The 14066-nt window shown below is 43.9% G+C and overlaps 1 protein-coding gene across 6 annotated transcripts in view; it reads right to left on the bottom strand.

The window, feature by feature from the left end:
• The window catches only part of nipbl (NIPBL cohesin loading factor), a 278213-nt gene that overhangs the window by 36765 nt on the left and 227382 nt on the right, over positions 1-14066 (bottom strand). For all 6 annotated transcript variants that reach the window (XM_033018770.1, XM_033018771.1, XM_033018772.1 and 3 more), the window contains 2 exons: positions 10484-10584; positions 912-1050 (listed from right to left, as the gene is read on the bottom strand). In XM_033018770.1, the coding sequence (XP_032874661.1) occupies positions 912-1050; positions 10484-10584 (240 nt within the window). The remainder of the gene's footprint in view (positions 1-911; positions 1051-10483; positions 10585-14066) is intronic.

Raw genomic sequence — 14066 nt, 5'->3', positions numbered from 1 at the left:
TGAGGAAGTAAATAGCAGAACAGACAAAGGAGAGGCAGTGGATGTGGTTTTCCTGGATTTTCAGAAGGCCTTTGGTAAGATGCCACATATGGGGCTGATAAAGTAGATGGGAGTGCATGGTTTCAGAGGGAAGATAAACGCATGGTAGCAGGTTGACGGGATGGCAGAAGACAACGTGTGGCAATAATGGAGGCTTTTTCAGGTTAGTTGCCAGTGACTAGCGGTATTCAGCAGGGATTAGTGCTGGGGCTGCCACTCTTCACGGTATATATCAATGATAAGGATGAGGGAATTGAAGGCTTTGTGGCAAAGTAGGGGGATGATACGTAGATAGGTGGAGGGGCAGGTAGTGTAGAGAAAGCAGGCACTACAGAATGACGGACCATGAAAGGCCTTGATAGTGAAAGACCTGGATAGAGTGAATGTGGAGAGGATGTTTCCACTAGTGGGAGAATCTAGAATAATAGGCTCGGAATAAAAGGATGTACCTTTAGAAAGGAGACGAGGAGGAATTTGTTTAGTCAGAGGGTGGTGAATCTGTGGCATTTCATTTCCACTGACGGTTGTGGAGCCAAGTTAATGGATATTATTAAGGCAGAGATTGAGAAATCCTTGATTAGGATCAGGAGTTATGGGAAGAAGTCAGGAGAATGGGGCTGAGAGGGAAAGATAGATCAGCCATAATTGAATAGATTTGATGGACCGAATGGCCTAATTCTGCTCCTATCACTAATGAATTTATTATTTACAGAATTATTTTCTCGACAGTCGAAATAACCCATCAACACCTCACTGTCGTAATGCCGGCACCTGATACAAAACTTTGAACTGCAATTTAAAAGTTAGGAGTTTTCAAAGTGATCAAGGTTGAGGGACAGCTGCTCCTAAATCAATACTTTTGGACTTCCTACCTTCTTTTCTCCATCGTCATCAAGCATACTGTCCTTCTCATTAGCTGGGAGGTGTACAACGCATTGGATCAGCTGCAAGACCAAGGCCGTCACCATCTGAATAAATAGTGGTTCGCCATCCATATCACTGCTGTTTAACCTGTTTTGTGAAGTGAACAATAAGAATGAACACCAAAGCAAACAGGGAGAATGATCATAAACGGCTATTATCTAACCACAGTTCCCAACAATTCAATCATGCGATTAACATTTTAAACTCTTGCATCTACTGGTTGCAAAACTCCAGCACGAAACACGTTTATGTCTTTTACATTAAGCAGCAGTTTTTATATTTTTTTAAATAAACAACTGAAATAACTCAGCGGCTTGGGGAGCATCTGTAGACGGATAGGTGATGATGCATCAAAAGTGAAGAGTGTAGAGGGGAGATAGTCGGGTACAAAGAAGTGAGGGCAAGGATGGAGCTGGCATGTGAGAGGTGCAACCTGGTGTAGATGGAGCCAGGTGGGGGAGGCAAAGTCAAAGGCTGCAAGGTGATAAATGGATACAACAAAGGGCTGTGGATTCTGCAACATCATAGCCAAGGAAGGTGATGAATGAAACCAAATAAGGAAGGGAAGATGGGCAGATGGAACCTCAGTCAGTTAAATGTGTGGGCAATGGGTGGATGGAACCAGGTGGAGAGGGGAAAGAAACTGGATAGCACAGTGCTCTGTACATAGGAGTGGAAAGAACCTGTGTGGATCAGGAGAGAAGATGTACACAGACGAGCTTGGTCATCTGAAATTAGAAAGTTTAATGTTCATACATTGATTAAAGATGTTAATTAAACATTACATTGTTAATGTAGTAACTCTGAGGGTACAGGGTGTCTGGGAAGCATGTTATTTTAATATTACTAACATTACCTGGGGTTGTGAACTTTAGTAATAAGGTTGGAGAGGCTGGGCTTTTTTTACATTGGAGCGTAGGATGCTGAGGAATTATCTTTTTGAGATGTACAAGTCTTTTTCCCAGAGTGGAGGATTCTAAAACTAGAGGGCACAGATAGGCTTAAGGTGAGAGAGAGAGAGAGAGAGAGATATTTAAGAGGGAGCTGAGGAGCAACTGTTTGGCTCGGAGGATAATTTGTAGCTAAAATGAACTGCCAGAGGAAGTTATAGAAGCAGATACAGATACAATCTTTCAAGAATCACTAGTCAGGGGTGGATCAAGATAATTGGAAAATTACAAATATTACTCCACTGTTCAAGAAGTGTGCATGGCAGAAGAGCGGAAACGATAGGCCGTAGCCTAACATCAATGGTTGGTAACATTTTAGAGTCCATTATAAAGGATGAGGTTTTGGAGTACTTAGAAGCACACAAATAGGCCAAAATCAGCATGGTTTTGTGAAAGGGAGATCTTGCTTGACGAACCTGTTGGAATTCTTTGAGAATGTAACTAGCAGGACACACTCAATGAGTATTTCTCTGTAGATAGACACAAAAAGCTGGAGAAAATCAGCGTGGGGCAGGCAGCATCTCTGGAGGGAAGGAATGGGTGACGTTTCGGGACGAGACCTTTGTTCAGTCTGATAAATGGTCTCGGCCTGAAACGTCACCCATTCCTTCTCTCCAGAGATGCTGCCTCAGAGCTGCCAAGTTTTGTCAGAACATTTTTCAGTATTCTAGTACCTGAAAATCAGTATTTTGCTGAGGAAATCGGTATTTTTATGGTGCCATTTTGCTGAAAAAAATGTTTTTTTTAAATGTGCAGTCATACCCATGTAAGAGTACGAGAATGCATAACTTTGCTACCAATTGACATGTCTTCTACGCATCTTACTTGACAGTGCATTCATTGCCATCTCTTTGTATACTGCTGTTTGAACGGCTGCTTCCCGCTTTTAGCACCAGATGATATAACCATATAACAATTACAGCACGGAAACAGGCCATCTCGGCCCTACAAGTCCGTGCCGAACAATTATTTTCCCTTAGTCCCACCTGCCTGCACTCATACCATAACCCTCCATTCCCTTCTCATCCATATGCCTATCCAATTTATTTTTAAATGATACCAACGAAACTGCCTCCACCACTTCCATTGGAAGCTCATTCCACACCGCTACCACTCTCTGAGTAAAGAAGTTCCCCCTCATGTTACCCCTAAACTTCTGTCCCTTAATTCTGAAGTCATGTCCTCTTGTTTGAATCTTCCCTATTCTCAAAGGGAAAAGCTTGTCCACATCAACTCTGTCTATCCCTCTCATCATTTTAAAGACCACTATCAAGTCCCCCCTTAACCTTCTGCGCTCCAGAGAATAAAGACCTAACTTATTCAACCTTTCTCTGTAACTTAGTTGTTGAAACCCAGGCAACATTCTAGTAAATCTCCTCTGTACTCTCTCTATTTTGTTGACATCCTTCCTATAATTGGGCGACCAAAATTGTACACCATACTCCAGATTTGGTCTCACCAATGCCTTGTACAATTTTAACATTACATCCCAGCTTCTATACTCAATGCTCTGATTTATAAAGGCTAGCATACCAAAAGCTTTCTTTACCACCCTGCTACACCTTGGCAGGACAAATCAAAATAGGACGTACATGGTAAATGGTATGGAATTGAAGAATGCAGTTGAACAGAGGGATCTGGGAATAACCGTGCATAGTTCCTTGAAGGTGGAATCTCATATAGATAGGGTGGTAAAGAAAGCTTTTGGTATGCTAGCCTTTATAAATCAGATCCCTCTGTTCAACTGCATTCTTCAATTCCATACCATTTACCATGTACGTCCTATTTTGATTTGTCCTGCCAAGGTGTAGCACCTCACATTTATCAGCATTAAACTCCATCTGCCATCTTTCAGCCCATTCTTCCAAATGGCCTAAATCACTTTGTAGACTTTGGAAATCCTCAAGCACCTCATTTATTTCATGCTGCCTATAATTATTGTAGATCTCCCTCTTTTTCAGAACAAGTGTCCAATTTCCCTTGAAAACCATGGCTCTTTCCAATTTTTACTATTTCCTTTCAACCAAAGAAGGACATAAAGATTCTGTACTCTTAAAATTTCCCCTTTAAATGTCCTCCATTTCTCTTCTACATCCTTCCCATAAAACAAAATGTCCCAGTTCACTCCTTTTAAATCATTTCGCATCTCATCAGTTAGCCTTTCTCCAATCAAAAATCTCAACCCTAGGTCCAGTTCTGACCCTCTCCATAATTATATTGAAACTAATGGTATTGTGATCACTGGACCCGAAGTGCTCCCCAACGCATCCTCCGCCACCTGTCCCGTCTCATTTCCTAACAGGAGGTCCAGCACTGCCCCTCCTCTAGTAGACACCTCTATGTATTGCTGCAAAAAACCATCCTGCACACATTTTACAAACTCCAAACCATCCAGCCCATTTACAGAATGTGTTTCCCAGTCTATGTGTGGAAAGAAGACATGAGGTTGCTTTGGCAAGTAAGGTGAAAGTAAATCCAAAGGGTTTCTACAGCTATATTAATAGCAAAAGGATAACAAGGGATAAAATTGGTCCATTGGAGAGACAGAGTGGACAGCTATCTGCAGAGCCAAAAGAGATGGGGGAGATATTGAACAATTTCTTTTCGTCGGTATTCACCAAGGAGAAGGATATTGAATTATGTGAGGTAACGGAAACTAGTAGAGTAGCTATGAATACTATGAGTTTCAAAGTAAAAGAAGTACTGACACTTTTGAAAAATATAAAAGTGGATAAGTCTCCAGGTCCTGACAGGATATTCCCTAGGACATTGAGGGAAGTTAGTGTAGAAATAGCCGGGGCTATGACAGAAATATTTCAAATGTCATTAGAAACGGGAATAGTCCCCGAGGATTGGCGTACTGCGCATGTTGTTCCATTGTTTAAAAAGGGTTCTAAGAGTAAACCTAGCAATTATAGGCCTGTTAGTTTGACTTCAGTGGTGGGCAAATTAATGGAAAAGATACTTAGAGATAATATATATAAGCATCTGGATAAACAGGGTCTGATTAGGAACAGTCAGCATGGATTTGTGCCTGGAAGGTCATGTTTGACTAATCTTCTTGAATTTTTTGAAGAGGTTACTAGGGAAATTGACGAGGGTAAAGCAGTGGATGTTGTCTATATGGACTTTAGTAAGGCCTTTGACAAGGTTCCTCATGGAAGGTTGGTTAAGAAGGTTCAACTGTTGGGTATAAATGCAGGAGTAGCAAGATGGATTCAACAGTGGCTGAATGGGAGAAGCCAGAGGGTAATGGTGGATGGTTGTTTGTCGGGTTGGAGGCAGGTGACTAGTGGGGTGCCTCAGGGATCGGTGTTGGGTCCTTTGTTGTTTGTCATGTACATCAATGATCTGGATGAAGGTGTGGTAAATTGGATTAGTAAGTATGCAGATGATACCAAGATAATGATAATGGATAATGAAGAGGATTTCCAAAGTCTACAGAGTGATTTAGGCCATTTGGAAGAATGGGCTGAAAGATGGCAGATGGAGTTTAATGCTGATAAATGTGAGGTGCTACACCTTGGCAGGACAAATCAAAATAGGACGTACATGGTAAATGGTAGGGAATTGAATACAGTTGAACAGAGGGATCTGGGAATAACCGTGCATAGTTCCTTGAAGGTGGAATCTCATATAGATAGGGTGGTAGAGAAAGCTTTTGGTATGCTAGCCTTTATAAATCAGAGCATTGAGTATAGAAGCTGGGATGTAATGTTAAAATTGTACACGGCATTGGTGAGACCAAATCTGGAGTATGGTGTACAATTTTGGTCGCCCAATTATAGGAAGGATGTCAACAAAATAGAGAGAGTACAGAGGAGATTTACTAGAATGTTGCTCAGAGAGTGGTAGCGGTGTGGAATGAGCTTCCAGTGGAAGTGGTGGAGGCAGGTTCGTTGGTATCATTTAAAAATAAATTGGATAGGCATATGGATGAGAAGGGAATGGAGGGTTATGGTATGAGTGCAGGCAGGTGGGACTAAGGGAAAAAAGTTGTTCGGCACGGACTTGTAGGGCCGAGATGGCCTGTTTCCGTGCTGTAATTGTTATATGGTTATATGGTTAAGTTGAAATCTCCCACAATCACTACCTTGTGCTTACTACTAATATCTGCTATCTCCTTACATATTTGCTCTTCCAATTCTCGATCCCCATTTGGCGGTCTATAATACACCCCTATAAGTGTTGCTACACCTTTCCCACTTCTCAGTTCCACCCAAATAGCCTCCCTAGATGAGCCCTCCAATCTATCCTGCCAAAGCACTGCTGTAATATCTTCCCTGACTAGCAATGCAACACCTCCACCTCTTGCCCATCCAATTCTATCACACCTGAAGCTACGAAATCCTGGAATATTTAGTTTCCAATCACAGCCCTCCTGCAACCATGTTTCACTGATCGCCACAACATCATACTTCCAGGTGTCTATCCAGACTAAGCTTATCCACCTTTCTTACAATGCTCCTAGCATTAAAATATGCACATTTAAGAAACCCCCCGCCTCTTATTCTCTGTTTATTTCCTTTTTCTTCTTTCTCCTCTTGTGTCCGAGTGCTTCCCTTTTCTGCTTCCTGCCTCCCATTCTGTCTACTAGCTTTCTCTATTTGAGTCCCTCGCCCCAACCATTCTAGTTTAAAGTCTCCCCAGTCGCCTTTGCAAATTTCCCCGCCAGGATATTGGTCCCCCTCGGGTTCAAGTGCAACCCGTCCTTTCTGTACAGGTCACACCTTCCCCAAAAGAAGTCCCAATGATCCAGAAACTTGAATCCCTGCCCTCTGCACCAGTCTTTCAGCCACGCATTTATCCTCCACCTCGCTCCATTCCTACTCTCACTGTCGCGTGGCACAGGCAGTAATCCTGAGATTGTTACCTTTTTGGTCCTTTTCCTTAACTCTCCTCCCAACTCCCTAAATCCTCCCTTCAGGACCTCTTCCCTTTTTTTACCTATGTCATTGGTACCTATATGTACCACGACCTCATGCTCCTCTCCCTCTGATTTCAGGATATCTTGGACGTCATGGCTTCTACATGATGATGTAGAAGCCATTTTGGAAGCCTCCCTCTCCCTCCCACGCCTCCTCTCCCTCCCACGCCTCCTCTCCCTCCCACACCTCCTCTCCCTCCTCCCTCCCTCTCGCCCTCCATCTCTTCCTGCCCCCCTCCCATTTATCTCCCTCCCTCCCCCTTCCGTCCCACCCTCCCTCTCTCTTCCTCCCTCTCTCCTCCTTCGTTTTTTCCTCCCTCCCTCTCTTATTCCCTTCCTCCCTCTCTCTCCTTCTCCCTCTCTCCTCTACATCTCTCCACCCCTCCCTCTCTCCCCCTTGAGCCCATCCACCGTTCTGTAAAATCAGGGCCAATCCCAATGTAACTGCAATCCCACTGGTAACCTTTCACCACTAGGCTTATCCAGAATTCTACCACTGCACTGCCTGAAAAATAATCAAAGGCTCAACTACCACCGAGAAAGAGAATTCCAAAGATTCATTGTTATACAAGAATTTTCCTGAACAGTCTGTGACCCATAGCACTGTGGCCATAGTGCTATGTGTAAAGTCCATAGAGCTATGTGTAAAGCCCATAGCGCTATGTGTAAAGACCATAGAGCTATGTGTAAAGACCATAGAGCTATGTTTAAAGACCATAGCGCTCCAGCTGGTAGCGCTATATTTAGAACCCATAGCACTGTAGCCGACAGCTCTTCGTTTAAATTCCTACGCGTTAAACTGACAGCGCTCTGTTTTAACCTGGACGAGACAGGCAGCCTGGAGAGAAGGAATGGGTGACGTTTCTGGTCGAGACCCTTCTTCAGACTGAACTGAACTCCGTATTTAAAATCTGTATTTAACACAAAACCGTACATCCGTATTCTAATCGCATTTCCGTACAAAACATGGGAAATCCCTACTACTTGGCAGCTCTGTTGCCTGTCCCACTGAGTTACTCCAGCTTTTTGTGCCTATCTTCAGTTTAAACCAACATCTGCGGTTCCTTCGAACACATTTCTCCTATGTATTTGCCAAGGAGAAAGACTGGAGGATGGAGGAACTTGGGGCAGTCAGTGGTACGGTTGAAGAGGTGCTGTAGGTACTGTCGTGTATGAAGGTATACAAATGCCAGGGCCTGATCAGATATATCCGAGGACATTGTGGGAAACCAGAGAGATAATTGCGGGAGCCCTGGTTGAAATTTACGAGTCATCTTTAAATACAAGAAGGGCTGCAGGGAAAATGCTGGGAACTGTAGGCCAGTGAGGTTAACATCTGCAGTTGTAAAGTTACTGGAGAGTTTTCGGAGGGATAGGATATACAGCCATTTAGACGGACAAGGGCTGATTATGGATAGTCGGCATGCTTTTGTACGCGGGAGGTCGTGTATCACAATCAAATTGAGATTTTTGAAGACGTGACCAAAAAGGTCGATAAGGGCAGAGCTATAAATATTGTATATATGGATCTCAGTAAAGCATTCGACAAGGTTCCTCATGGTAGGCTGCTCTGGAAGGTTATATCGCACGGGATCCATTGGGAGATAGCCGAAAAGATAGAAAATTGGCTTCATAGAAGGAAGCAGAGGGTGATGATGGAAGGTTGCTTCTTGGACTGGAAGCCTGTGACTAGTGGCGTGCCACAGGTTTCAATGCTGGGCTAGATAATGTTTGTCATCTATATCAATGATTTGGATGAGAAATAGCAAGATTAGCAAGTTTGCAGATGATACTAAAGTGGGTGGTTTTGCAGATAGTGAAGATGGAGTGAAGATGGTTGTGAAGATTGCAGCAGCAACGTGATCGATGGGTTACAGAGCAATGTAAGGTGTTTCATTTTGGGAAGACTAACAAGGGCAGGACCTACACAGTGAATGCAGGGCTCTGGGGAGTGTTGTGGAGTAGTCTAGGAGTGCAGGCGCATGGTTCCTTGAAGGTGGTCGCACGTAGAAAGGGTGGTTAAAAAGGCATTTGGCTTCATCATTCAGAGTATTGAGTATAGAAGTTGGGAGGTCATGTTGTATAAGACATTGGTGAGGCTACATTTAGAATATTGTGTTCAGTTCTGGGCACCATGTTATAGGAAAGATATTGTCAAGCTGGAAAGGGTACAGAGAAGATTTACAAGGATGTTGCCAGGGCTAGAGGATGTGAGCTATAGGGAGAGGCTGAGTAGGCTCGAACTCTATTCCTTGGAGCAAAGGAGGATAAAGGGTGATCTTATTGAGGTGCATAAAATCATGAGAGGAATAGATTGGGTAGATGCACAGAGTCTCTTGTCCAGAGTAGGAGAATCGAGGACCAGAGGACATAGGTTTATGGTGAAGGGGGAAAAGATTTAATAAGAGTCTGAAGGGTAACTTTTTCACACAAATGGTGGTGGGTGTATGGAACAAGTTGCCAAAAGAGGTAGTTAAGGCAGGGACTTAACAGTTAGACAGGTACATGGATAGGACAGGTTTGGAGGGATATGGACCAAACGCAGGCAGGTGGGACGAGTGTAGCTGGGACATGTTTCCACACTGTATTTACTCTGACTCTATATATGACAGACAAAGAAGAGTCAGTGGAAGTGGTTTTCCAGCATTTTCAGAAGGCCTTTGATAAAGGTGCCGCACGCAAGGATGCTAAGTAAGATGAGAGCACGTGGAAAGATACTAGCATGGATAGCAGGCTGGCTGGATGGCAGAAGGCAGAGAATGGTAATTAAGGGGACTTTTGTCTAGTTGGCTGCCAGTGGCTTGAGGGTGCAGGATTTCTAAAAAGTTAATTTGCAAGTCAAATTGGTAATAAGGAAGGCAAATGTAATGCTAGCATTTATTTAGAGAGAACTACAATACAAAAGGCATTGGGCAGACCACATTTGGAGTACTATGAACCCCATAGTGTGAACCCTGAGTAATTTTAGACCCCATATCTGAGGAAGGATGTGCTGGCATTGGAGAGGGTCCAGAGGAGGTTTACGAGATTGATCACGGGAATGAGTGGGTTAACATATGATGAACGTTTGAAGGTACTGGGCCTGTACACGCTGGAGTTTTGAAGGATGAGGGGGAACCTCATTGAAACAAATAGTTAATGGCCTGGATAGAGTGAATGTGGAGAGAATGTTTTCACTAGAGGCCATAGTCTCAGAATAAAAGGATATACCTTTAGAAAGGAGATGAGAAGGAATTTCTTTAGTCAGAGGGTGTTCATTGGAATCCATTACCACAGACAGCTGTGTGGACCAAGTCAATGGATATTTTAAAGTGGAGATTGAGAGATTTTTTATTAGTAAGGGTGTTTGGGGTTATGGGGCAAAGTCAGGAGAATGGGGTTGAGAGGAAAAGATATATCAGCCATGGTTGAATGGCGGAGTAGACTTGATGGGCCAAATGGCAGTATTCTGCTCCTAGAACTTACACAACATGACTTTTAAAAGACATCTGCACAGATATATAGAAGGATTTCAGCCAAATGCAAGCAAATGGGACAAGACAAGAATGACAACTTTGTCAGCATGGACGAGGCGAACCAAGGGCCTGTTCCCATATTGTAGAGCTCTATGACTATGACTGTAGTAACAAGAATTAATTGTTACCTGAAATTTCGTAAACTCCTCTTACTTGTTGGGAGTTTTGCAAGTGAGGCAAACATCTCTTCCAGTATCAACTGTCGGTGCTTCTCATACCTAGAAAACACCTGCCAAAACAGTATCCTACAACTGATCAATGATGTTTTACCAAGAAACCATTGAAAGTCAAATCAGTGCAGTAGGGCTACAAGGTGACCTCAGCGACCTACACAGCTGCACCGTCAACCACAAGTGCATATAAGCATGCATTTCAAAGTTAGTTACTTGGTGGTGAATCTAGTTCACACAAAACTATACACTAGATCACAGTTAATATTCATTTCCAGTAGAGCATGACACCATCAGTTAGTCTGGTGATGGTGAGGTCTGGGACTCTGGCTGAAAGGCATGATTTAATCCATCTGTTGAAAGTTCTCCCGATTTAGGGGGATCCTAAAAATTCTCAACAAGGACTACCATGAGTCTCATGCTTATTAGTAGTCTGTGTCCACCGCATACACATCGATGGCAAAGCAGTGCCATCAATCCCGTTTAAGTTCCTTTGATGCGAGCAAGAGAATAATTTATTAGGGAAGCACATGTCAAACACATACAGTGCCCTCCAAAATATTTGGGACAAAGACCCATCATTTATTTCTTTGCCTCTGTACTCCACAATTTGAGATTTGTAATAGTAAAAAAAATCACATGTGGTTAAAGTGCACATTGTCAGATTTTATTATACATTTTGGTTTCACCATGTAGAAATTACAGCTGTGTTTATACATAGTCCCCCCATTTCAGGGCACCATAATGTTTGGGACACATGGCTTCACAGGTGTTTGTAATTACTCAGGTGTGTTTAATTACCTCCTTAATGCAGGTATAAGAGAGCTCTCAGCACCTAGTCTTTCCTCCAGTCTTTCCATCACCCTTGGAAATGTTTATTGCTGTTTATCAACATGAGACAATAGACAATAGGTGCAGGAGTAGGCCATTCGGCCCTTTGAGCCAGCACCACCATTCAAAGTGATCATGGCTGATCATCCCCAATCAGTAGCCCGTTCCTGTGTCTGATGCAGGTATAAGAGAGCTCTCAGCACCTAGATTTTCCTCCAGTCTTTCCATCACCTTTGCAAACTTTTATTGCTGTTTATCAACATGGGGACCAAAGTTGTGCCAATGAAAGGCAAAGAAGCCATTATGACACTGGGAAACAAGAATAAAACTGTTCGAGACATCAGCCAAACCTTAGGCTTACCAAAATCAACTGTTTGGAATATCATTAAGAAGAAAGAGAGCACTGGTCAGCTTACCAATCGCAAAGGGACTGGCAGGCCAAGGAAGACCTCCACAGCTGATGACAGAAGAATTCTCTCTATAATAAAGAAACATCCCCAAACACCTGTCTGACAGATCAGAAACACTCTTCAGGAGTCAGGTGTGGATTTGTAAATGACCACTGTCCGCAGAAGACTTCATGAACAGAAATACAGAGGCTACACTGCAAGATGCAAACCACTGGTTAGCTGCACTTGCCTGAATAGGATGGCCAGGTTACAGTTTGCCAGTAAGTAAGTAAGTAAGTTTATTGGCCAAGTATTCACATACAAGGAATTTGCCTTGGTGCTCCGCCCACAAGTAACAACAGTGACAGTTACGAATGACTCAGAAAACACTAAACATTAATAATAATAAAACATTAATGATAAAACACCATTGATCAAGCATGTGAACCAACAAAATACCAGATCAAAGGGAGGCTACAGATGTTTGGCTGTTGAGTAGAGCAACTACTCGTGGATAAAAACTGTTTTTATGTCTGGCTGTGGCATCTTTGACAATCCGGAGTCGCCTTCCAGAGGGAAGTGATTCAGAGAGTTTGTGGCCAGGGTGAGAGGGGTCAGAGATGATCGTGCCCGCTCGCTTCCTGGCCCTTGCAGTGCACAGTTCATCAATGGAGGGAAGGTTGCAGCCAATAACCTTCTCTGCTGATCAGATGATTCGCTGCAGCCTCCAGGTATCGTGCTTGGTGGCTGAGCCAAACCAGACCATGATGGAGAAGGTGAGAACAGACTCTACGATGGCCGTGTAGAATGGGACCATCATTGCCTGTGGCAGATTGTGCTTCCTCAGCTGCCGCAGGATGTACATCCTCTGTTGTGCCTTTTTGACTGTGGAGTTGATGGTAGCCCCCCACTTAAGGTCCTTGGAGATGATGGTTCCCAGGAACTTAAAATACTCCACAGATGTGGTGTTGTTGATGGTGAGGGGAGGGGGAGCTCTCCTAAAGTCTACAATCAATTTCATTGTCTTAAGAGCATTGAGCTATAGGTTGTTGCTACGGCACCAGGACGCCAGCTGTGACACTTCCTGTCTGTAGGCAGATTCCTTCCCATCCTGGATCAGTCCAATCATGGTTGTGTCGTCTGCAAACTTGAGAAGCTTGACAGAGGTGTCTGTGGAGGTGCAGTCATTGGTATAGAGAGAGTAGAGGAGAGAGTACGCAGCCTTGCGGTGCTCCTATGCTGAGCATTTGCGGGTCCGAGATGTGCTTTCCCAGCCTCACATGCTGCTTCCTGTCTGTCAGGAAGTTGGTGATCCACTGACAGAGGGGTTCAGGCACAGTCAACTCAGAAAGTTTGGAGTGTAGTAGCTCTGGCACAATGGTGTTGAATGCAGAGCTAAAATCAACAAACAGGATCCTCGCATAGGTCCCCTGGCGGTCTAGGTGCTGTAGGATGAAGTGCAGGCCCAGGTTGACTGCATCATTCACAGATCTATTGGCCCGATATGCAAACTGCAGAGGTTTGTGATATTTTTCAGCTTGGCCAGCACAAGCCTTTCGAGTGTCTTCATGACTACAGAGGTCAGCGTGACATGCCTGTGGTCATTAAAACAAGTAATCCTTGCCTTTTTGGGTACAGGGACAATAGTGGAGACTTTGAAGCAGACAGGAACAGTACATGTTTGCAGGGACTGGTTAAAAATGTCTGTATAGACCGGTGTCGGTTGTTTAACACAGAGCTTAAGAGTAGAGGGGGAAACATTGTCAGGTCCTGGGGATTCCTGGCACTTTTGTCCTCTGAAAAGCCTCTCCACCTCTATTTTTATTGTTGATATTGGATAAGTTATGTTGTGCAGCACAGAGGGTGTGGGTGATTGGGTGTGAAGTGGTGATTGGAGGGGGGTGGGTGGAGAAAGGCACAGTCTTTGCAGACTGAGGTCAGGCCGTGAGTGGGTGTGAAGTGTTGGTTGGGGTGGGAAATGATCCAGTCTTTTCATACTGGAGTCTTGCCTTAAGTAGGTGTGAAGTGGTGAATGGGAAGGAGAGGGTGCAGGGTCCATTCTGAGGTCTGGCTGTGTTGGTTGGGGAGGGGGTTTCAGGGTTACGTTTCTGATTTTCAAACCTGCAGTAAAACTCATTCAGGTCGTTGGTCAGCTGATGATTGTCCAAAGAGCGGGGGGCTTTCTTCTTGTAGCTGGTAATTTCTTGCAAGCCCTTCCAAACTGAAGAAGAGTCACTAGCTGAGAACTTGCTCCTCAACTTCTCAGAGTACCTTTCCTTGGCAGCTCTGATTCCTCTTCTCAGCTTGTACTTGGCCTGCCT

Source organism: Amblyraja radiata, chromosome 3 (assembly GCF_010909765.2).
Source record: "Amblyraja radiata isolate CabotCenter1 chromosome 3, sAmbRad1.1.pri, whole genome shotgun sequence".
Taxonomy (NCBI): domain Eukaryota; kingdom Metazoa; phylum Chordata; class Chondrichthyes; order Rajiformes; family Rajidae; genus Amblyraja; species Amblyraja radiata.
This window is presented reverse-complemented; position numbering and strand designations above follow the sequence as displayed.